Source organism: Heteronotia binoei, chromosome 5 (genome assembly GCF_032191835.1).
Source record: "Heteronotia binoei isolate CCM8104 ecotype False Entrance Well chromosome 5, APGP_CSIRO_Hbin_v1, whole genome shotgun sequence".
NCBI lineage: Eukaryota > Metazoa > Chordata > Lepidosauria > Squamata > Gekkonidae > Heteronotia > Heteronotia binoei.
This window is the reverse complement of record NC_083227.1, coordinates 3,375,821-3,401,030: the sequence shown is the minus strand read 5'-3', so window position 1 is coordinate 3,401,030 and position 25,210 is coordinate 3,375,821. Positions and strand designations below refer to the sequence as shown.

The window sequence follows — 25,210 nt, the reverse complement described above, 5'->3', positions numbered from 1 at the left end:
ACCGCTGGCCACTACCGTTTCAGGCAACATATGAACCACTTAAGATCATAGCACTGAAATATTTTTTATGTATTTTTATGTTTTATATATATTTTTTAAAAAAGGTAAAAGCACCAGTCGTTTCCGACTCTGGGGTGACGTTGCTTTCACGTTTTCACGGCAGACTTTTTATGGGTAAAGCAGCAGTACTGCGGTCTGAACTCTCTTCTCACGACCAGAGTTCAATCCCAGCGGAAGCTGGTTCAGGTAGCCGGCCCAAGGTTGACTCAGCCTTCCATCCTTCCGAGGTCGGTCAAAGAAGTCCCCAGCTTGCTGGGGGGGAAGCGTAGAGGACTGGGGAAGGCAATGGCAAAACCACCCCGTAAAAAGTCTGCCGTGAAAACGTTGTGAAAGTAACATCACCCCGTAAGAACATAAGAGAAGCCATGTTGAATCAAGCCAATGGGCCATCCAGTCCAACACTCTGCGTCACACAGTGGCCAATATGTGTGTGTGTATACATACATGTGTATACACACACACACACATATACACACACACACACACACACTGTGGCTAATAGCCACTGATGGACCTCTGCTCCATATTTTTATCCAATCCCCTCTTAAAGCTGGCTATGCTTGTAGCCGCCACCACCTCCTGTGGCAGTGAATTCCACATGTTAATCACCCTTTGGGTGAAGAAGGACTTCCTTTTATCCATTTTAACCTGACTGCTCAGCAATTTCATTGAATGCCCATGAGTTCTTGTATTGTAAGAAAGGGGGGAAAGTACTTCTTTCTCTACTTTCTCCATCCCATGCATAATCTTGTAAACCTCTATCATGTCACCCCGCAGTCAACGTTTCTCCAAGCTAAAGAGCCCCGAGCGTTTTAACCTTTCTTCATAGGGAAAGTGTTCCAAACCTTTCATCATTCTAGTTGCCCTTTTCTGTACCCCAGAGTCAGAAACGACTGGTGCTTGCACAGGGGACCTTTCCTTCCCTTCCCCAGTCATCTCCACTTTCCCCCCAGCAAACTTGGTCCTAATTTGACCGACCTCGGAAGGATGGAAGGCTAAGTCAACCTCGAGCCGGCAACCTGAAAAACCCAGCTTCCGGCGGGGATCGAAGTCAGGTCACGAGCAGAGAGCTGGGACGGCAGCGCTGCAGCTTTCCCACTCTGCGCCGCGGGGCTCTCACGTTTTATATTACTCTTATCTTTTATGGTTTTAATGTCACACCGCAATGTCTACTCCTGCATATGCATGTCTATGTAAGCCGCCCTGAGCCCACCTCGGCGGGGAGGGTGGGATAGAAATGGAATAAAATAAATAAATAAATCCCCCCCCCCTTACAACGCCTATTTGCCCGGACCCTTTTTAGTTGGAGATGCCGGGAATCGAACCTGGAACCTACCCAAGCAGGTGTTCTGCCCCTGAGCCACCGCCCCTTCTTCCCCCACCCCCACTCATTCCCCCCTCCCGTCCCTCCCGCAGCCCCACCCCTTGTCTTTCCCAGCCCCGCTTCCCTCCCGGATCTCCAGCCCTGACTTTGCAAGAAGCGCAACCCCAGCGGTGCCCAAACTGGGGAGGGGAGGTGGCTCAATGGTAGAGCATCTGCTTGGGAAGCAGAAGGTCCCAGGTTCAATCCCCGGCATCTCCAAAAAAGAGTCCAGGCAAATAGGTGTGAAAAACCTCAGCTTGAGACCCTGGAGAGCCGCTGCCAGTCTGAGAAGACAATACTGACATTGATGGAACAAGGGTTTGATTCAGTATAAGGCAGCTTCATATGTTCATATGTTCAAACACTGCAAGGAAGAGCCAGCAAATCCCGCCCCCCCCCCCCCCCAAAAGACCAGGCTGGGCTTCCCTGGGCCCTCCCCGTCGAAAAGGCGGCATGCAAACTCTCCCCCCTCCTCCCCCCATGGGGACCCCCCCACCTTACTCAGCCGTGGGGCCAGCAACGAAGCGCTCCAAGGAACGGAGCCCCGCGGTGGATTTGGGGGCAGGGGAGGGGGAGACACGTGTACGGAAGAGCAATGCCATTCGCTGCACTCCCCGACACGTGATGGAGGGGAGACGTCAGTAGAGGAGGGGGGGGCTGCTTCCTTGAGAAGCCTGCAGCGTCCGGGTGGGGGTTAGTGGCTGTGCCTATTGTCTGCTGTAAGCAAGGGGGGGGGCATTTTTCCTGCCTTTCTGTGGGCGCCTTTGTTGCATCGCCCCCCCCCTTGCACCATCCAGGGTCCTTTACTTGGGGGGGGGGGGGGGAAGCATCATCTAACCACGTTTCATAGAATAGATTTCATAGAATCCTAGAGTTGGAAGGGATCTCCAGAGTCCAGGGTCATCTAGTCCAACCCCCTGCACAATGCAGGAAACTCACAAACACCGCCCCCTAAATTCACAGGATCCTCATTGCTGTCAGGTGGCCATCCAGCCTCTGTTTAAAAACCTCCAGGGAAGGAGAATCCTAGAGTTGGAAGGGACCTCCAGGGTCATCTAGTCCAACCCCCTGCACAATGCAGGAAACTCACAAACACCGCCCCCTAAATTCACAGGATCCTCATTGCTGTCAGGTGGCCATCTAGCCTCTGTTTAAAAACCTCCAGGGAAAGAGAATCCTAGAGTTGGAAGGGACCTCCAGGGTCATCTAGTCCAACCCCCTGCACAATGCAGGAAACTCACAAACACCTCCCCCTAAATTCACAGGATCTTCATTGCTGTCAGCTGGCCATCTAGCCTGTTTAAAAACCTCCAAGGAAGGAGAATCCTAGAGTTGGAAGGGACCTCCAGGGTCATCTAGTCCAACCCCCTGCACAATGCAGAAAAACTCACAAACACCTCCCCCTAAATTCACAGGATCTTCATGGCCATCTAGCCTCTGTTGAAAAACCTCCAAGGAAGGAGAGCCCACCACCTCCCGAGGAAGCCTGTTCCACTGAGGAACCGCTCTAACGGTCAGGAAGGTCTTCCTAATGGCCACCTGACAGCAATGGAGAGATCCTGTGAATTTAGGGAGAGGTATTTGGGAGTTTCCGTCATGGTGCAGGGGGTTGGACTAGATGACCCTGGAGGTCCCATCCAACTCTTTGATTCTATGTCTAAACCCCCCCCCTCCCCATTGAGTTTTGAGGTCTTTATAGGAGGGGGAGGACCAAGGAGGGGGTGAAATTCAGCTTCAGCCTCCTTCTGAAATAGCTGAAAAGCACAGGGGCCGAGGAGGAGCCCAACCCCCGTGCAACACAATTACTCCCGAGGAGCTGCATTGAAGAAGAAGAAGAATTGCAGATTTATACCCCACCCTTCTATCTGAATCAGTCTCAGAGGCTTACAATCTCCTTTATCTTCTCCCCCACCCACAACAGTCACCCCTTTGAGGTAGGTGGGGCTGAAAGAGGTCTTACAGCAGCTGCCCTTTTAAGGACAACCTCGACCAGAGATATCGTTGACCCAAGGTCATTCCAGCAGCTGAAAGTGGAGGTGTGGGGAATCAAATCCGATTCTCCCAGATAAGAAAGCTATGGCTGACCCAAGGCCATTCCAGCAGGTGCAAGTGGAGGAGTGGGAAATCAGACCCGGTTCTCCTAGATAAGAGAGCTCTGGCTGACCCAAGGCCATTCCAGCAGGTGCAAGTGAGGAGTGGGGAATCAAACCCGGTTCTCCCAGATAAGAGAGCTCTGGCTGACCCAAGGCCATTCCAGCAGGTGCAAGTGGAGGAGTGGGGAATCAAACCCGGTTCTCCCAGATAAGAGAGCTCTGGCTGACCCAAGGCCATTCCAGCAGCTGCGAGGGGAGGAGTGGGGAATCAAACCCGGTTCTCCCAGATAAGAGAGCTATGGCTGACCCAAGGCCATTCCAGCAGCTGCAAGTGGAGGAGTGGGGAATCAAACCCGGTTCTCCCAGATAAGAGAGCTCTGGCTGACCCAAGGCCATTCCAGCAGCTGCGAGGGGAGGAGTGGGGAATCAAACCCGGTTCTCCCAGATAAGAGAGCTCTGGCTGACCCAAGGCCATTCCAGCAGCTGCGAGGGGAGGAGTGGGGAATCAAACCCGGTTCTCCCAGATAAGAGAGCTCAGGCTGACCCAAAGCCATTCCAGCAGGTGCAAATGGAGGAGTGGGGAATCAAACCCAGTGCTTCCAGACAAGAGAGCTCTGGCTGACCCAAGACCATTCCAGCAGGTGCAAGTGCAGGAGTGGGGAATCAAACCTGGTTCTCCCAGATAAGAGAGCTCTGGCTGCCCCAAAGCCATTCCAGCAGGTGCAAGTGCAGGAGTGCAGAATCAAACCTGGTTCTCCCAGATAAGAGAGCTATGGCTGACCCAAGGCCATTCCAGCAGGTGCAAGGGGAGGAGTGGGGAATCAAACCCTGTTCTCCCAGATAAGAGAGCTCTGGCTGACCCAAGGCCATTCTAGCAGGTGCAAGTGCAGGAGTGGGGACTCAAACCCTGTTCTCCCAGATAAGAGAGCTCTGGCTGACCCAAGGCCATTCCAGCAGGTGCAAGTGGAGGAGTGGGGAATCCAACCCGGTTCTCCCAGATAAGAGAGCTCTGGCTGACCCAAGGCCATCCCAGCAGGTGCAAGTGCAGGAGTGGGGAATCAAACCCGGTTCTGCCAGATAAGAGAGCTCTGGCTGACCCAAGGCCATTCCAGCAGGTGCAAGTGGAGGAGTGGGGAATCAAACCCGGTTCTCCCAGATAAGAGAGCTATGGCTGACCCAAGGCCATTCCAGCAGGTGCAAGTGGAGGAGTGGGGAATCAGCCCCGGTTCTCCCAGATAAGAGAGCTGTGGCTGACCCAAGGCCATTCCGGCAGCTGCAAGTGGAGGAGTGGGGAATCAACCCCGGTTCTCCCAGGTAAGAGAGCTCTGGCTGACGCAAGGCCATTCCAGCAGGTGCAAGTGGAGGAGTGGGGAATCAAACCCGGTTCTCCCAGATAAGAGAGCTCTGGCTGACCCAAGGCCATTCCAGCAGCTGCAAGTGGGGGTGTCAAATCTGGTTCTCCCAGATAAGAGTCTGCACACTTAACCACTACACCAAACTGGGTGGCCGTCAGCTCTCCAGATGTTTTTTTTCCTACAACTCCCATCAGCCTCAGCCAGTATGGGCAATGGCTGAGGCTGATGGGAGTTGTAGCAAAAAAACATCTGGAGAGCTACCGTTGGCCACCCCTGACATAGGGTCTTGCAGAGGGCAGCTGAGATGAGAGTTCTTCTAGAGATGAGCCGGAGAACAACTGGTCCATTTTTCTGCAGCACTGAGAGGCTTAAAACCCAAGGAGCCCTTTGCTAGAGAGGCCGGGCAGGAAATGTGTGCGTGGGGTGGGGGGCGGTGGACAAGATGAGGGGCCCCTTTTCCCCTTTGTATCTGTGCATAAAGCACATGTGCGTGCAAAAGGGTTTGCTTTTGAACTGGGAAAGAGAAGAAAGGGAGGTGCAGAGAAACAGCAGCCGGGAAAGGTGTCCTTAGAAGTACGTCATGGAGGATGAGGTGGGGAGGGGGGAGGAATTTAGATTTTAGGTCCTAGAAGGGAGGGCAGGCAGGGATCAGACCAAACCAGGGCTGTCCTCTGTTGGCCAAATTCCTGGACATGAAGGGAGGGTGGAGGTGATATAGGGGGAAACCCATACAGTCCCCCCCCCAACTCCCCGTGCAGCCATTTTCTCCCAGGGAACGGATCTTTGTCCCCTGCAGATGGGTTGCAATTCTAGGGGAACCCTGCTAGGCGCCAGTTTTGCTCCACTGCGTAAGCAGAATTTGTTTTGTTTTTTTGGAAGGGGGGGGGTAATAACTAATGTCTTTTAGGAGACAAGTTAAATACATAGAACTGAATCTTTTGCTCGTCGTGAGAATCTGCCAACAAGCAAAAACAGCTCTGAGCCTGCTTCGGCGGTGAGGGCGGGATATAAATAAAATGTATTATTATTATTATTAAAAGCAGGCCTTTTTGGTGATAATGATGGTATTGGATTTATATAACACCCCCCCCCCTCTGAATCTCAGAGTGGCTCACAATCTGCTTTATCATCCTCCCCCACAACAAACACCCCTGTGAGGTGGGTGGGGCTGAGAGAGCTCTTACAGCACCTGCCTTTTCAAGGACAACTCCTACGAGAGCTATGGCTGACCCAAGGCCATGCTAGCAAGTGCAAGTTGAGGAGGGGGGAATCAAATCCGGTTCTGCCAGATAAGAGAGCTCTGGCTGACCCAAGGCCATTCCAGCAGGTGCAAGTGGAGGAGTGGGGAATCAAACCCGGTTCTCCCAGACAAGAGAGCTCTGGCTGACCCAAGTCCATTCCAGCAGGTGCAAATGGAGGAGTGGGGAATCAAACCCGGTTCTCCCAGACAAGAGAGCTCTGGCTGACCCAAGGCCATTCCAGCAGGCGCAAGTGGAGGAGTGGGGAATCAAACCCGGTTCTCCCAGACAAGAGAGCTCTGGCTGACCCAAGGCCATTCCAGCAGGTGCAAGTAGAGGAGTGGAGAATCAAACCCGGTTCTCCCAGACAAGAGAGCTCTGGCTGACCCAAGGCCATTCCAGCAGGTGCAAGTGGAGGAGAGGGGAATCAAACCCGGTTCTCCCAGATAAGAGAGCTATGGCTGACCCAAGGCCATTCTAGCAGGTGTGAGTGGGGAATCAAACCCGGTTCTGTCAGGTAAGAGAGCTAAGGCTGACCCAAGGCCATTCCAGTAGCTGCAAGTGCAGGTGTGGAGAATCAAACCCAGTTCTTCCAAGAGTCCACACACTTAACCACTACACCAAACTGACCTTCCTTCCTTCCTTCCTTCCTTCCTTCCTTCCTTCCTTCCTTCCTTCCTTCCTTCCTTCCTTCCTTCCTTCCTTCCTTCCTTCCTTCCTTTCTCACAGGGAAAAATCAACAAAAGGGCAACTAGAATGATTCAAGGGTTGGGACACTTTTCCTATGAAGAAAGGATAAAACGCTTGAAGCTCTTTAGCTTGGAGAAAAGTCGACTGCGGGGTGACATCATAGAGGCTTACCAGATTATGCATGGGATAGAGAAGGTAGAAAAAGAAGTACTTTTCTCCCTTTCTCACAATAACAAAAACTCGTGGGTTTGATTCCCCACTCCTCTCTTATCTGGGAGAACCGGGTTTGATTCCCCACTCCTCCACTTGCAGCTGCTGGGATGGCCTTGGGTCAGCCAGAGCTCTCTTATCTGCGAGAACTGGTTTGATTCCCCACTCCCTCACTTGCACCTGCTGGAATGGCCTTGGGTCAGCCATAGCTCTCTTATCTGGGAGAACCCGGTTTGATTCCCCACTTCTCCACTTGCAGCTGCTGGAATGGCCTTGGGTCATCGTTAGCTCTCTTATCTGGGAGAACCAGATTTGATTCCCCACTCCTCCACCTGCACCTGCTGGAATGGCCTTGGGTCAGCCATAGCTATCTGGGACAACCGGGTTTGATTCCCCACTCCTCCACTTGCACCTTCTGGAATGGCCTTGGGTCAGCCATAGCTCTCTTATCTTGGAGAACCGGGTTGGATTCCCCACTCCTCCACTTGCACCTGCTGGAATGGCCTTGGGTCAGTCATAGCTCTCGCAGAGCTGTCCTTGAAAGGGCAGCTTCTTTCAGAGCTCTCTCAGCCCCACCCACCTCATAGGGTGTCTGTTGTGGGGGGAGAAGGAGATTGCAAGCTTCTCTGAGTCTCTGATTCAGAGAGAAGGGCGGGGTATAAATCTGCAATTCTTCTTCAGTCTCGTTTGTGCAAAACTTCCCACGGCCCCCTGGAACTCTGCTTCAGAGTGAGTGATCTGATGCAAGAGCAAGAAATGCTGGAAGAGGAGGAGAGGTAACCTCTGATCACCTCCCCATGGGCAGGAGCCCAGACTGTTGTGGTTGAGTATCGCTTATTGTCCCTGCCTCTCTCTTCACCCACCCCAGCCCAGGCTGAGGGCAAGAAGTTGTTTGCAAATTTCCTAGCCAGCATCAAAACACGATGAATTGCCATTGCAAAACAGGCAGCTTATAATTGAAACGGAAAAAAGGGGGGGGAGTTTGAGCTGAAGCTCCATTGCTCAAGTCAGGCACCAAAGACAGAGGTGGAGCTAAGGGGGAAGGGTCCAGGATAGCCTTTACTGGTTTGTCTGCGCCCCGTGGTGCAGAGTGGTAAAGCAGCAGTACTGCAGTACTGTGGTCTGAACTCTGCTCAGGACCTGAGTTCGATTCCGGCGGAAGCTGAATTCAGGTAGCCGGCCCAAGGTTGACTCAGCTTTCTAGCCTTCTGAGGTCGGTAAAATGAGTCCCCAGCTTGCTGGGGGGAAAGTGTCAAAAGACTGGGGAAGGCAACGGCAAACCACCCCGTAAAAAGTCTGCCCTGAAAACGTTGTGAAAGCTGTCAAGCATGGTGAAATACCATTGATAATTGATTGTTTCAGGGTCTTGTCTAAACCTGGTCTGTGAAGTGTCATGAAGGATCCAACTTTGTTAGCCTGTTATTCTTTCCCTTCCCCCTGTCTTGCTTTATGGCTTATGATTAGAAGTAGTGAGAAACGAAACCAAGTAATCAGCACCTTCCCATACATTCCTTTAAGGGAGTACGAGACATCTGGAGAAAGCAAGGATGAAGTCCTGATAACACTATGGGAATGGAGACATTTATGATAGTTTATGTGTGAATGCTACCCCGCAACCCCATCCCTTGGAATCCTTTTGAAGTAAGCATTAAAAGTATTGTATCAATGTATTGGCCTCATCACTCTCAAGAACCTGCTGTACCAAAGTATCGGTCTATCAATAAATGTAGTCTTTGTATCAACTTCGACTCGTCATTGAACCCGCATGCTTGACAAAAGCAACGTCACCCCAGAGTCGGAAACAACTGGTGCTTGCACAGGGGACCTTTCCTTTCCTTTCCTTTGCAAGCACCCACGGCAGAATCAGGGAAGGGCGTCCTTTCAACTGCCTCAAAACACAAAACACGCGCACAATGCCAGCTTTCCCTCTGCAAACTGCTGACGATTGCTCAAGCTGTGCTGTAAACAGCCGCTCCTCAAGAAGATGCAAAGCTCATTTGCCAGGAAGTGCTGTCCCTTCAAAGGAAGGAGCCCTTGATGGAAGTACCCCCACGTCCCACACCGCCGAGCCTCCAGGGCAAACATCTAGAGCCCCAGGTCCATAGGGACTCCAGGTGTAGGGCTGGGACGTGGTGGTGGCTGGCCAACCTCTACAGCGTCTTCGAAGGCGAGACCCAGCCATTGAATTTGAGCCGGGACTCCCTTCCCCAGTCAGCTGGACTCCGTGCAGCCAAACTGTTCCTTCCCACAATTCAAACAGGGCAGTGCTTTTCTGGAACTGTGCAGAGCCGAGGGAAAGGCAAGGCCAGGCGGTGTGGGTGTGGGGTGGGGGGTTGCCTAAGAACTCTACCACACCATTCCGCTCCTCCTTTCCACAGTGTAAATGGGGCAGGGCTTTTCTGGAACTGCACAAAGCCCTGTTATTTACCTTTGTCTTAATCCGACAAGGCAGATGGCTCTCCAGCAGCCAGCCTGAGGAGGATCAGTGCATGGCTGGGCACGGAGACTGGCTCAGCAGATCAATCTGTACAGGCTGGCGGGGCCCTTTTAAGTAGGCGGGGCCCATAGGCAATTGCCTTCTTTGCCTCATTGTTAATCCGGCTCTGGTGCTGTTGTTTGTCTAATGCCCATTCTAGCCACATTTGTGTTGTTCCAGAGACACGGAGGACTGTGAAGGGTTAATAAATGCAGTATATTTTCATTTCTAAAATGTTGTTCTCAAGTCCCTGTAAAACATCCCACTGCTTTTGCAGGAACTATTGTTTGTTTAATGCCTATTCTGGTCTGTTCCAGAGACATTTTGGCCTGGAAAGAGTAAATGAATACCCAATATTTCTATAGGCATTTTAGACTGCAACAGGTTAATAAGTGCACAGTATTTCTGCACTTGGATGTCTAAAATGTTGTTCCGAAGCGCCTTCAATGCTTCCTACTTTTTTTGGAGGTACTCTTTTTTATTATTATTAAAAACCATTTCAACCAGTTCGGAGGTGTTCTGTGGTAATTTTGGCCAAGAAAAGGACCTTTTTGCATTTGTATTTTCAAAAAGTTCTCCTATTGATTGTTTAATGCCTGTTCTGGGGTATCCCAGAAGCACTTTGGCTCGGAACAAGTTAATAAATATGTGTGAGTTCTACTTTTTCTTTTCTAGAATGTTGTTCTTGAGTGTCTGTGATGCATCTCAGTGTTTTTTGTGGCAGCCCAGGTGGATGGATTCCCATTCTGGCCTGTTCCGGAGGCATTTTGGCCCAGAACGAGGTAATAAAGACACGTGAATTTTGCTTTTTCAGTTCTGAAGGGCTTGCAACGCATTCCAATGTTTTTTGTGGCAGCCTAGGTAATTTGATGCCTGTTCTGGCCTGCTCCGGGGTCTTCCTGAGGCATTTTGGCCCAGAATGGGGTAATAAACACCTGTAAGTTCCGCTTTTTCTGTTCTAGAATGTTGTTCTGGAGTGTCTGTGATGCATCCCAGTGTTTTTTTGTGGGAGCTCGGTTGTTTGATGCCTGTTCTGATGACACTTTGGCCCAGAACAGGGCAATAAGGTCGTGTGAGTTCCGCTTTTTCTGTTCTAGATTGTTGTTCTCGAGTGTCTGTGATACATCCCGGTGTTTTTGTGGCAGCCCAGGCTATTTGAGGCCCGTTCCGGCCTGTTCCCGTTTTTACCCTGTCCCGTAGCTCACAAAGTAGAATTTTCGCTCACAAGACTCTGCAGCTTAGAACGCAGGGGTGGCCAAGGGCAGCTCTCCAGATGTTTTTTTTTGCCTACAACTCCTACCAGCATGGCTAATGGCTGGGGCTGATGGAAGCTGTAGGCAAAAAAAACATCTGGAGAGCTACCGTTGGCTACCCCTGGAGAGGGAACATTGCTCACAAGGAAGTCATTGGGTGTTGGGGGAGGAATAAGCTTTTCAGTCTTGGAAGAGAGAAACGCCGTGCATCATTGGACATATGGACATATGAAGCTGCCTTATACTGAATCAGACCTTTGGTCCATCAAAGTCAGTATTGTCTTCTCAGACTGGCAGCGGCTCTCCAGGGTCTCAAGCTGAGGTTTTTTCACACCTATTTGCCTGGACCCTTTTGTGGAGATGCCAGGGATTGAACCTGGGACCTTCTGCTTCCCAAGCAGATGCTCTACCATTGAGCCACCGTCCCTCCCCTAAAGTCAGTCTTGTCTATTCAGACCGGCAGTGGCTCTCCAGGGTCTCAAGCTGAGGTTTTTCACACCTATTTGCCTGGATCCTTTTTTGGAGATGCCAGGGATTGAACCTGGGACCTTCTGCTTCCCAAGCAGATGCTCTACCATTGAGCCACCATCCCTCCCCTTGAGAAGGGTATGGGGCTGGGTTTTAAGTTTAGCGTGCAGTTTCCTTAGGTATGCTTCAATCTGATAGCCGCATTTTCTCTCCACGGGGCATCATAATCGACCCATGTCTAAACCCCTTCCTCCATTGTGGGGGGGGGGGGGGACCCAGCTTCGGCCTCCTTTTCCGGAGAGGGCTAAACAGCACGGGGTTTTCTAGGAGGAGGAGCACAATTCCCTGCATCATAATTACTCCCGAACAGCCCCATTGAGCAACACCGGGTGTTGAAGAGGGCCGCCTAGAATTCAGGGGTGGCGAATGATATCTTTTCAGATGTTTTTTGCCTACAACTCCCATGAACATGAGTCAACAGTGTGATGCGGCGGCTAAAAAGGCAAATGCAATTTTGGGCTGTATCAGCAGAAGTATAGTGTCCAGATCACGTGATGTGATGGTGTCGCTTTACTCTGCTCTGGCAAGACCTCACCTGGAGTCTTGGGTTCAGTTTTGGGCACCACATTTTAAGAAGGATATAGACAAGCTGGAAGGGGTCCAGAGGAAGGCAACGAAGATGGTGAGGGGTCTGGAGACCGAGTCCTATGAGGAAAGGTTGAAGGAGCTGGGGATGTTTAGCCTGGAGAGGAGGTGGCTGAGAGGTGATAGGATCACCATCTTCAAGGACTTGAAGGGCTGTCATCTAGAGGGTGGTGTGGAATTGTTTTCTGTGGCCCCAGAAGGTGGGTCTAGAACCAATGAGTTGAAATTAAATCAAAAGAGTTTCCGGCTCAACATTAGGAAGAACTTCCCGACCCGTTAGAGCGATTCCTCAGTGGAACAGGCTTCCTCCTCAGGAGGTGGTGGGCTTTCCTGCCTTGGAGGTTTTTAAACAGAGGCTAGATGGCCATCTGACAGCAATGAAGATCCTGTGAATTTAGGGGGAGGTGTTTGTGAGTTTCCTGCCTTGTTCAGGGGGTTGGACTAGATGACCCTGGAGATCCCTTCCAACTCTATGATTCTAGGTTTTTCAACAGAGGCTAGAGGGCCCTCTGACAGCAATGAAGATCCTGTGAATTTAGGGGGAGGTGTTGGTGAGTTTCCTGCATTGTGCAGGGGGTTGGACTAGATGACCCTGGAGGTCCCTTCCAACTCTATGATTCTAGGTTTTTCAACAGAGGCTAGATGGCCATCTGACAGCAATGAAGATCCTGTGAATTTAGGGGGAGGTGTTGGTGAGTTTCCTGCATTGTGCAGGGGGTTGGACTAGATGGCTCTGGAGGTCCCCTCCAACTCTATGATTCTAGGTTTTTCAACAGAGGCTAGATGGCCATCTGACAGCAATGAAGATCCTGTGAATTTAGGGGGAGGTGTTTGTGAGTTTCCTGCCTTGTGCAGGGGGTTGGACTAGATGACCCTGGAGATCCCTTCCAACTCTAGGAACTCTAGGATTCTTCTTCCCTGGAGGTTTTTAAACAGAGGCTAGATGGCCATCTGACAGCAATGAAGATCCTGTGAATTTAGGGGGAGGTGTTTGTGAGTTTCCTGTCTTGTGCAGGGGGTTGGACTAGATGACCCTGGAGGTCCCTTCCAACTCTATGATTCTATGCCCTAGCCAGATTAAACTCCTCCTGGAGAGGGCGGGAGAACAGCTGGCCCATATCTCTGCAGCGCTGAGAGGGTTAAAACCCAAGGAGCCGTTTGCTAGAGAGGCCGGACAGGAAATGGGGAGGGGGAAGGGAGGAGGGGCTCTTTTCCTCTGCGTCTCTGTGCATGTAGCACATGTGCGTGCAAAAGGGTTTGCTTCTGAACGGTGGGAAAAAGGACAGAGGGAGCGGCAGAGAAACAGCGGCAGGGAAAAGCGTGGCAGCAGCTGGATCCCCGGGAGGTCTCCTTAGAAGTAAGCTCCAAGCGGGCGTGTTGGTCTGAAGCATTTGAACAAAGCAGGAGTCAAGTGGCACCTTGAAGACCAACCCATTTTTATTGAGAACGTGAGCTTTCCTGTGCTCTTAAGCGCACTCCATCAGACGAGGAATCCCGCACAGAGAGCAAAACTATACGGAGCTGAGCAGAGCCACACAGAGCTGGTAGGCGGTGGCCCCCAGAATGCAACATGATACAGATTTAAGAAACCAACGACAGTGAAGTGAAATTACCTGCTAGGCAGGGGTTTAGAAGGTAAAATGGTGCAATGACAGAATAGTCAAATTAACAAACGGAGCAAACCTGAGTAGCACGAGCATGCGAAAGCAACAAAACAGCAATTGCTTGTTGCTTCGTTAATTTGACTGTTCTGTCATTGCACCGTTTTACATTCTAAACCCCTGCCTACCAGATAATTTGACTTCACTGTCACTGGCTCTCAAAACTGTATCATGTTGCATTCTGGGCCACCGCCTACCAGCTCTGTGTGGCTTTTTGCTCACTGTGCTGGATTCCTCGTCTGAGGAAGTGTGCTTAAGAGCACACGACAGCTTTAGTTCTAAATAAAAATTGGCTGGTCTTAAAGGTGACACTTGACTCCTGCTTTGTTCAACTCCTTAGAAGTAAGTCATGGGGTGTGGGGGGGGGGATTAAGCTTTTAGGTCCTGGAAGGGAAGGAGGCGGGGATCAGGCCAAACTGGGGCTGTCCTGTTGGGCCAACTCCCAGATGGGAAAAACCCATCAAGTCCCCACTCCGGGTGCAGCATTTTCTCCCGAGGAACTGATCTCTGTCCCTGCAGGTGGGTGGGCTGCAATTCTGGGAGGGACTTCAGGCCCCACCGGGAGGTTGGCAACCCTGCTAGGCAGCAGTTTTGTTCCACTCTGGAAGCGGGATGTGCTTTGTTTTCTGGAGGGAGGGGGACGACTGATGTCTTTTAGTACAAGACAGGTTAAATGCGTGGAGCTGAGTCTTTTGCTGGTGATCTTGTCAACAAACAAAAAGTAGGCCTCTTTTCAGCTGGATGACTACGAAAGGGACTGTGGGGATCTGCGGGGAACTCCTGCCTGCACTGGAATCAACCGCAGCCCCATCCTGAGACCCCGATGTGGGGCCCGGGCTTCCAGGGGGGTCGAGCAGAAGGGAGGGACATTTACAGAACTATGTAGCCCAGATGTAAACGGCCTAGTAAAGCCAGGAAAGATAATGGAATCGCCACCAAAGCCCAGCAAATACAGCATGAGGTGATTCCTGGCTGATGAGCAGAGCATGCTGATGTGGCCACACCAGGGAACCCCACGGATGTGGGTTCCAAGACCCACCTGCAGCAGTGATTTGCAAAGTGGATGCCCAGGAGAGAAACATGCCTGTTCCAGCCACATTGCCCCTGCCTCTTCGCTCCACAGCTCGACAGTGTGGCCTCAGTTTTCTGTACTGGTTAAGTGTGTGGATTCTTATCTGGCAGAACCGGGTTTGATTCCCCACTCCTCCACTTGCACCTGCTGGAATGGCCTTGGGTCAGCCATAGCTCTCTTTTCTGGGAGAATCGGGTTTGATTCCCCCCTCCTCCACTTGCACCTGCTGGAATGGCCTTGGGTCAGCCATAGCTCTCTTTTCTGGGAGAATCGGGTTTGATTCCCCACTGTTCCACTTGCACCTGCTGGAATGGCCTTGGGTCAGCCATAGCTCTCTTTTCTGGGAGAATCGGGTTTGATTCCCCCCTCCTCCACTTGCACCTGCTGGAATGGCCTTGGGTCAGCCATAGCTCTCTTTTCTGGGAGAATCGGGTTTGATTCCCCACTCCTCCACTTGCACCTGCTGGAATGGTCTTAGGTCAGCCATAGCTCTCTTATCTGGAAGAACCGGGTTTGATTCCCCACATCTCCACTTGCACCTGCTGGAATGGCCTTGGGTCAGCCATAGCTCTCTTATCTGGAAGAACCGGGTTTGATTCTCCACTCCTCCACTTGCAGCTGCTGGAATGGCCTTGGGTCAGCCATAGCTCTCTTATCTGGGAGAACCGGGTTGGATTCCCCACTCCTCCACTTGCACCTGCTGGAATGGCCTTGGGTCAGCCAGAGCTCTCTTATCTGGGAGAACCGGGTTTGATTCTCCACTCCTCCACTTCCACCTGCTGGAATGGCCTTGGGTCAGCCATAGCTCTCTTATCTTGGAGAACCGGGTTTGATTCCCCACTCCCCCACTTGCAGCTGCTGGAATGGCCTTGGGTCAGCCATAGCTCTCTTATCTGGGAGAACTGGGTTTGATTCCGCACTCCTCCACTTGCAGCTGCTGCAATGGCCTTGGGTCAGCCATAGCTCTCTTATCTGGGAGAACTGGGTTTAATTCCCCACTCCTCCACTTGCAGCTGCTGCAATGGCCTTGGGTAAGCCAGAGCTCTCTTATCTGGGAGAACCTGGTTTGATTCCCCACTCCTCCAATTACAGCTGCTGCAATGGCCTTGGGTAAGGCAGAGCTCTCTTATCTGGGAGAACTGGGTTTGATTCCCCACTCCTCCACTTGCAGCTGCTGGAATGGCCTTGGGTCAGCCAGAGCTCTCTTATCTGGGAGAACCGGGTTTGATTCCCCACTCCTCCACTTGTAGCTGCTGGAATGGCCTTGGGTCAGTGAGAAGTTCTCACAGTGCAGTTCTCTCAAGAGCTCTCTTAGCCCCATCCGCCTCACAGGCTTCCTGTTGTGGGGAGATGAAGGGAAAGGAGATTGGAATCAGCTCTGAGACTCTTTCAGGTAGTGAAATCCAATATCTTCTCATCTTATAACCATGCATTGGATTTTTCCTACCTAAATGCTGAACTTTACATTTATCCCTGTTAAAATTCATTTTATTGATTTTAGACCAGTTTTCCAGCTTGTCAGAGTCATCCTGTTTCTGTCTTCTTCTGTGTTTGCAACCCCTCCCAATTTGCAATCTCTCCCATTCCTACCCCTTCCCTGCCGCTGGTTGCCCAGACAGAGCTCTTGCCTGGCATTTTGGGCCTGTCAAAGGGATGCCTACAAGGGTAAAGGAGTCACCAGTCTCTCTTGTTCTGATTGGATTTACCTCAAGAACATAAGAACATAACATAAAAACATAAGAGAAGCCATGTTGGATCAGGCCAATGGCCCATCCTGTCCAACACTCTGTGTCACATAAGAACATAAGAGAAGCCATGTTGGATCAGGCCAGTGTTGGATCCAGTCCAACACTCTGTGTTGGACTGGATCCAAGCCATGTTGGATCAAGCCATGTTGGATCCAGTCCAACACTCTGTGTCACATAAGAACATGCCATTTTGGATCAGGCCAATGGCCCATCCAGTCAAACACTCTGTGAAACATAAGAACATAAGAGAAGCCATGTTGGATCAGGCCAATGGCCCATTTTGTCCAACACTCTGTGTCACGTAAGAACATAAGAGAAGCCATGTTGGATCAGGCCAATGGCCCCTCCAGTCCAACACTCTGTGTCACATAAGAACATGCCATTTTGGATCAGGCCAATGGCCCATCCAGTCAAACACTCTGTGTCACATAAGAACATAAGAGAAGCCATGTTGGATCAGGCCAATGGCCCATCCAGTCCAACACTCTGTGTCACACAGTGGCCAATATATGTATGTGTGTGTGTGTGTGTGTACACACACACACACATATGTATATACTGTGACTAATAACCACTGATGGACGTCTGCTCCATATTTTTATCCAATCCCCTCTTGAAGCTGGCTATACTTGTAGCCGCCACCACCTCCTGTGGCAGTGAATTCCACATGTTAATCATCCTTTGGGTGAAGAAGTACTTCCTTTTATCTGTTTTAACCTGACTACTCAGCAATTTCATTGAAAGCCCATGAGTTCTTGTATTGTGAGAAAGGGAGAAAAGGACTTCTTTCTCTACCTTCTCTATCCCAGGCATAATCTTGTAAACCTCTATCATGGCATACCACAGTCGACGTTTCTCCAAGCTAAAGAGCCCCAAGCGTTTTAACCTTTCTTCATTGGAAAAGTGTTCCAAACCTTTACTCACTCTATTTGCCCTTTTCTGCACTTTTCCCAGTGCTATAATATCCTTTTTGAGGTGCAGTGACCAAAATTGTACACAGTATTCAAATGAGACCGCACCATCGATTTAGACAGGGGCATTATGATACTGGCTGATTTGTTTTCAGTTCCCTTCCTAATAATTCCCAGCATGGCGTTGGCCTTTTTTATTGCAATCGCACACTGTCTTGACATTTTCAGTGAGTTATCTATCATGAATTAGCCCCTAAGAGAGACTAGGCCAATTTAGTGAAACGCTAATCTTGTAACATCCTTAAAGAGACAAATGGAAACATTTACCTTTCCCAGAGAACCAAGGACACATCTAAAATAGCTTGGTATGATATAGCAAAGCAATATTAAACCTTGTCGGCAAACCACAAGAGGCAGTTTTGTTCTCAGCCACCAGGGCCGGTCTCATGATGAGGTTTTATGATGTTCCAGGGTGTATTTCCATTCTCTTTTGTTTTCTTTTTGACACACTCTGTCTGTTTGTCTCTCTTCATCCCTTCAGGGAGAAGCCTCCCTTCATCGCCAAGTTAATACAGGCATGTTTTCACAGACAGAGGTGACCCGAGGGAAGGGGAAGGAGATGGAAGAGCAGGACCCAGAAGGCCCTGGAACTGGCAAGTGAGCAAGGAAGAGCCCCCATCCCGTCCCACCTAGAAGTGGTGTGGAATTCTGGGAAACGGCTGTGCCAGAGATCTTGGCTAAGGACACCATGACCTCAGATGCGCATTGCCGACGCTTTCGGCAGTTCTGCTACCATGTGGCCGATGGGCCCCGAGAAGTTTGCAGCCAGCTCCATGGACTTTGCAGCCAGTGGCTGGAGCCGGAGAGGCACACCAAGAAGCAGATCGTGGAGCTGGTGATCTTGGAGCAGTTTCTGACTCTCCTTCCCCAGGAAATGCAGGGCTGGGTCAGAGGATGTGGGCCGGAGACCAGTTCCCAGGCAGTGGCCCTGGCCGAAGGTTTCCTCCTGAGCCAGGCAGAGGAGAAGAGGCAGGCAGAACAGGTGAGGTGATTCCCTCCAGGTATGTCCAATTAAAGCAACAGTATCAGGCCTTATCTTAAAGGTTCCCTATCAGATATTTGTCGAAGTGTTACTCATCCAAATGGGAGATTTCACAGCCTCCTTCAGCAGTCTCTCCTTCAGAGATCCAGTTTGGTGTAGTGGTTAAGCGTGCGAACTCTTATCTGGGAGACCCAGGTTTGATTCCCCACTTCTCCACTTGCACCTGCTGGAATGGCCTTGGGTCAGCCATAGCTCTCTTATCTGGAGAACCGGGTTTGATTCCCCACTCCTCCACTTGCACCTGCTGGAATGGCCTTGGGTCAGCCATAGCTCTCTTATCTGGGAGAACCGGGTTTGATTCCCCACATCTCCACTTGCAGCTGCTGGAATGGCCTTGGGTCAGCCATAGCTCTCTTATCTGGGAGAACCGGGTTTGATTCCCCACTCCTCCACTTGCACCTGCTGGAATGGCCTTGGGTCAGCCAGAGCTCTCTTATCTGGAGAACAGGGTTTGATTCCCCACTCCTCCACTTGCAATTGTAGTTGCAGTTGCTGGAATGGCCTTGGGTCAGCCAGAGCTCTCTTATCTGGAGAACGGGGTTTGATTCCCCACTCCTCCACTTGCACCTGCTGGAATGGCCTTGGGTCAGCCATAGGTCTTGTAGCGGTTGTCCTTCAAAGGGTAGCTGCTGTAAGAGCTCTCTCAGCCCCAGCCACCTCACAGGGTGTCTGTTATGTGGGGGCAGGGAAGGTAAAGGAGATTGTGACCACTCTGAGACTATGAGATTCAGAGTATAGGGCGATATATATATCTAATATCTTCTTCTTCTACGAGAGAATTTCTTCTTTCTACGAGAGAATGTTTCCAGATAAATCAGTAGGTCTGCTGATAGGAGGGTGCAGAGTGTGGGAGTGGGGCAGGATCCATTCCTTGGTCTCTTTTCCATTCCATCTCTTCCCCTCTCCCTGGCTGCTGTTTCAGATGCGGGGACCACCTTTGGAGATGGAAGCTGCAATCCCTGAGGCAGAAGGAGCTTCCTTGGAGCAGAGGCAGAGGGTGGAGGCGGTGGAGCGTTCCCAAGATGCCCTCTCCTGTGGTAAGGACTCCTTGTGCCTGGGTGCAGTTGGGGCAGCCTGTCAATGTGATGGGTAGAGAGTAGAGATGTGAAGGCCCAGAAAAAAAACAAAAATGGGGAAGAAGTTTTTTTTTCACCTGAAGCCTTTTTTTTTTCTGAAAAATTGGGGGAAAAGAGGGAGGGAGGGAGAAAAAAAAATTGATTATGGAACATTTTATTTTAACATGACGAATAAAGTATTTTAAGTCAAGGTGGTCAAATATTTTCCAGATCATTTCTAAAAAATATGTATCAGATTATTCTGTGCATTGAAGGACAAGCAAGTCCTAGGTCCTTGGGGAGGGACAGTGGCTCAGTGGTAGAGCATCTGCTTGGGAAGCAGAAGGTCCCAGGTTCAATCCCTGGCATCTCCACAAAAGGGTCCAGGCAAATAGGTGTGAAAAACCTCAGCTTGAGACCCTGGAGAGCCGCTGCCAGTCTGAGAAGACAATACTGACTTTGATGGACCAAGGGTCTGATTCAGTATAAGGCAGCTTCATATGTTCATAGGTCATGCCCATTCATTGAAACTTAGTCCTACACTCCCTTCTATGCACTTCCCCCCTCTTCAACTCTTTTTATGAGAATGAGGTTTTTTTTATTTTTATGTAATACTGTGGAGAGGAAATATGAATAATTGTTACTTTTGGATTTTTAAAAATTGTCTTGTGGAGGTTTTTTCCCCTCTATTGCACATAAACTAGTAAAACAGTTCAGGAGATTGTTGCTCCATTTGTTACAATTACAAGTAAATATTATTTAAAAAGTAAATTCTGTTTGTAATAATTGTTTGGATACACTGTATTTTTAACATGCTAGTTGTGATAATTTTGTGCCAAGTAAAATCGTCCATAGTCATATTTTATGTTCCTAAAGTACCAGAATGACTTTCAAGCTGGAAAAGAAAAAAGAAGCGCTAATGTAACATTTTTTTTTTCAATTTTTCTGAACATTTCTGTGTATTTTCTGGACAAAAAACAGGGAAAGAAACCGGGTTTTTTTCCAAGCTTCAAAATTTCCAGAAATTTTACATCTCTAGTGGAGAGTTCAGGTTAGGAACAAATTAAATATATCATAAGAATATAAGAAAAATCATGTTGGATCAGGCCAGTGGCCCATCCAGTCCAACACTCTGTGTCATGTAAGAACATAAGAGAAGCCATGTTGGATCAGGCCAATGGCCCATCCAGTCCAACATTCTGTGTCACATAAGAACATAAGAGAGGCCATGGTGGATCAGGCCAGTGGCCCATCCAGTCCAACACTCTGTGTCACATAAGAACATAAGAGAAGCCCTGTTGGATCAGGCCAGTGGCCCCTCCAGTCCAACACTCTGAGTCACATAAGAACATAAGAGAAGCCCTGTTGGATCAGGCCAGTGGCTCATCCAGTCCAACACTCTGTGGCACATAAGAACATAAGAGAAGCCATGTTGGATCAGGCCAGTGGCTCATCCAGTCCAACACTCTGTGTCACATAAGAACATAAGAGAAGCCATGTTGGATCAGGCCAATGGCCCATCCAGTCCAACACTCTGTGTCACACAGTGGCCAAAAAACCCCCAAATGCCATCAAGAGGTTCACAAGTGGGGCTAGAAGCCATTCCACTTTTATAAAATTTTATATTTTTAGTTTTCTACTGTGTGATCCTTGTGCTTTTTCTTGATGTTTTAGTTAACACACAAAGTCAAAACCTTTAATGGCATAAGGATGTTTATTTTTAAAATTGCATTGCAAAATCCCAGTATTCTACCTTTCCTAAACAAAACATTTTAACAGTTTTAAGCATTAGGGTTTGTAGAATATTTCGGGCTCAAGTGCCGTGTTCTACTGGAGAAAGTTTTAAGCATGTTTGTACACCATTTCCTGTCTCCCGGCTCCGCCCCCAAGTCTCCTGGCTCCACCCACAAATGTTAGTGGGCCACAAAGGAGAAATGTAAAAAGAACCGGGCCACGGGGGGGCGGGGGGAAGTTTGGGAAACTCTGCCTTAGAAGCTTCTGTATTTCTCTTTGAGTTGGCTTTCACAATTATTTCGGATGCAGTTATGGAATTTTGGCCACTTTCAGCACCATGAAGCATCTATAAGACCAACCAGTTTTTATTCAGAACGTAAGCTTTCGTGTGCTCTCTAAGCACACGTTCTGAATAAAAATTGGTTGGTCTTAAAGGTGCCACTTGACTCCTGCTTTGTTCCACTGCTTCAGACCAAGATGGCTGCCCACCTGAACATAAGAACATAAGAGAAGCCACACAGTGGCAAAAAAATTTATATATACACACACACTGTGACTAATAGCCACTGATGGACCTGTGCTCCATATTTTTATCTAAACCCCTCTTGAAGGTGGCTATACTTGTGGCCGCCACCACCTCCTGTGGCAGTGAATTCCACATGTTAATCACCCTTTGGGTGAAGAAGTACTTCCTTTTATCCGTTTTAACCTGTCTGCTCAGCAATTTCATCGAATGCCCATGAGTTCTTGTATTGTGAGAAAAGGAGAAGAGTACCTCTTTCTCTACTTTCCCCATCCCATGCATTATCTTGTAAACCTCTATCATGTCACCCCGCAGCCGATGTTTCTCCAAGCTAAAGAGCCCCAAGCATTTCAACCTTTCTTCATAGGGAAAGTGCTCCAGCCCTTTAATCATTCTAGTTGCCCTTCTCTGGACTTTCTCCAATGCTATCTATGAAGCATCTATATTGGGGCTAGGTGGGGTAACTGGGTGAAGGCAAAAAGTTACATGTATGGTCAAGATCCTTATTTGGCAAAGAGGAAACAAGATGGAGGAAAGTGGGTCAAAGGTAAACGTGAACTGAGGACGACTTGGGCCCAGATTGTTGATAGTTGGCAGTGAGATAGTTTACAGTTTGTGACCCAGTAGATCTGATATGAGATTTGTTGGAGCCTTTATAAACCCTGCACTTTTGAGCAAAAGGGACTGACTGTATGAGAGCGGGGACCTCTTCGTCAGTCCAGCCAAGAAATTAACAATCCATGTTAATTTCTATTTGAGATCTCAGACGTACAGAAAATGCTATGCTAGAATATGGGACTTAGATTCTAAATGGGAAAATGTAGACTAATAGGGGGAAGTCCCTATTGGGACCTATATTTTTCATAAGAACATAAGAGAAGCCATGTTGGATCAGGCCAGTGGCCCATCCAGTCCAACATTCTGTGTCACACAGTGGCCAATATATGTGTGTGTGTGTACACACACACACACATACACAGACATATATATATATATATACTGTGGCTAATAGCCACTGATGGACCTCTGCTCCATATTTTTATCCAATCCCCTCTTAAAGCTGGCTATGCTTGTAGCTGCCACCACCTCCTGTGGCAATGAATTCCACATGTTAATCACCCTTTGGGTGAAGAAGTACCTCCTTTTTATCTGTTCTAACCCTACTGCTCAGCAATTTCATTGAATGCCCACGAGTTCTTGTATTGTGAGAAAGGGAGAAAAGGACTTCTTTCTCTACTTTCTCCATCCCATGCATTATCTTGTAAACCTCTATCATGTCACCCCGCAGTCGACGTTTCTCCAAGCTAAAGAGCCCCAAGCGTTTTAACCTTTCTTCATAGGGAAAGTGTTCCAAACCTTTAAGCATTGTCCTTTTCTGGACTTTTTCCAATGCTATAATATCTTTTTTGAGGTGCGGTGACCAGAATTCAGTATGCTTTATTGTAGAACTATGCTTTATGCTTGATTGAATTCTGTTTTCTGTTTTACCTTTCTGTCCATTTGAAGCCTTCTGTCTAAAGGAACTGTATGAGCAACTGTACTAATGTAATCTCTTGTTTTGCCTTTCTGACTATATTTTAAGCCTTTACTTTATGTAAGTATACTATATACTTACTTAAGCCTATACTTTACTTTATATAAAGTAATGCACATTGGGGCCAAGAATCCCAGCTACAAATACAAGTTGATGGGGTGTGAACTGGCAGAGACGGACCAAGAGAGAGATCTTGGGGTCATGGTAGATAATTCACTGAAAATGTCAAGACAGTGTGCGTTTGCAATAAAAAAGGCCAACGCCATGCTGGGAATTATTAGGAAGGGAATTGAAAACAAATCAGCCAGTATCATAATGCCTCTGTATAAATCGATGGTGCGGTCTCATTTGGAGTACTGTGTGCAGTTCTGGTCGCCGCACCTCAAAAAGGATATTATAGCATTGGAGAAAGTTCAGAAAAGGGCAACTAAAATGATTAAAGGGCTGGAACACCTTCCCTATGAAGAAAGGTTGAAACGCTTAGGGCTCTTTAGCTTGGAGAAACGTCGACTGAGGGGTGACATGATAGAAGTTTACAAGATAATGCATGGGATGGAGAAAGTAGAGAAAGAAGTACTTTTCTCCCTTTCTCACAATACAAGAACTCGTGGGCATTCGATGAAATTGCTGAGCAGACAGGTTAAAACGGATAAAAGGAAGTACTTCTTCACCCAAAGGGTGATTAACATGTGGAATTCACTGCCACAGGAGGTGGTGGCGTCCACAAGCATAGCCACCTTCAAGAAGGGGTTAGATAAAAATATGGAGCAGAGGTCCATCAGTGGCTATTAGCCACAGTGTGTGTGTGTATGTATATATATATATATATATATATATATTTGGCCGCTGTGTGACACAGAATGTTGGACTGGATGGGCCATTGGCCTGATCTAACATGGCTTCTCTTATGTTCTTATGTTCTTAAGCCTGTCTAAGGTGAAACTTGGAGTCTAATGAACTGTTTGCTTTTCAAAACATGCCGTCTAAGAAAGTTTATTTACGAGGTCTTAAAACTTATTATTGAGTATGTATTAGCCTTCTGATAACTGCAGGTTGTTTTGGTTCCTGCAGGTTTTGATTTTGGTTTTCTGTTGTTGGGGGTACAAAAGAAATCCCCCAACACCTTCCTTCCTCCCTTGTCTCAGGAACAGGCCGTGAAGAGATGCTGTTGAGCCTTCGTCTTTTCAGAGGGGTGGAAACAGCAGCTGCACAACCAGTCCAGGTAGGAGACAACAGGAGCAGAGGAAAGTCTGGGTCCTTCAATTTTTCTTCAGGGAGTCCATTCATGAGATCCCTTAAGGGCTATTCCGTTTATTCCAAGCCGTACATTTTGTACCTTCCCAGACGACTCCCTTCCAGTGTGCAACTTCTGCCTGGCGTGATCTCTGAAGAGGAGGGCATCTTCTTGTTCTTCCAGGGTCCCTTTTCCTTGGAGGAGGTGTCCGTCTCTTTCACGGAGGCAGAGTGGGCCCTGCTGGATCCGGGACAAAGAGCTCTCTACTGGGAAGTCATGCTGGAGAACTATTGGAATGTGGCCTTTCTGGGTAAGGATCTTTCCTAGGTGCCAAATGTGTCAATGTGAGGAGGTATGAATCAAAATATGGAATAGCACTACACCATTTTGTGACCGGTGGCTCCCTGGGAGACCGTCTGCTTGGCAGGCAGAAGGTCCCAAGTTCAAACCCTGGCAGAATCTCCAATGGAAAAGGATCAGGTAGAAGGTAAAAGGAAAGACCTCTGCCTGAGACCCTGGAGAGCTGCTGCGGGACTGAGTTGACAAGACTGACTTCAATGGACCAGGGGTCTGATTCAGTATAACGCAGCTTTCAAAAAAGAGAAAGTGTCCTGGTCTGAGGTAAAGGTGGGGATTAAAAGCCCTCAGAAAATCTCTGGAAGGTGCCAGATACGCATTTCTCTATGGCCAGCCTTTACTACACACCCTGCCCCCTGGATGGGATTACAAACATCTGCTCTGCCTGTGATCTGGAAATGAGCTTGTCAAGAACTGAAAGCTGAGTC

At 49.0% G+C, this 25,210-nt stretch overlaps 1 protein-coding gene across 1 annotated transcript in view; it reads left to right on the top strand.

Moving 5' to 3' along the window:
• Positions 1 to 13,098: 13,098 nt before the first annotated feature.
• The window catches only part of LOC132571392 (paternally-expressed gene 3 protein-like), a 150,574-nt gene continuing 138,462 nt past the window's right edge, over positions 13,099 to 25,210 (top strand). The window contains exons 1-5 of the mRNA XM_060238189.1: positions 13,099 to 13,208; positions 17,785 to 18,285; positions 19,268 to 19,382; positions 24,337 to 24,413; positions 24,609 to 24,735. Of these exons, the coding sequence (XP_060094172.1) occupies positions 17,992 to 18,285; positions 19,268 to 19,382; positions 24,337 to 24,413; positions 24,609 to 24,735 (613 nt within the window). The 5' untranslated portion in view covers positions 13,099 to 13,208; positions 17,785 to 17,991. The remainder of the gene's footprint in view (positions 13,209 to 17,784; positions 18,286 to 19,267; positions 19,383 to 24,336; positions 24,414 to 24,608; positions 24,736 to 25,210) is intronic.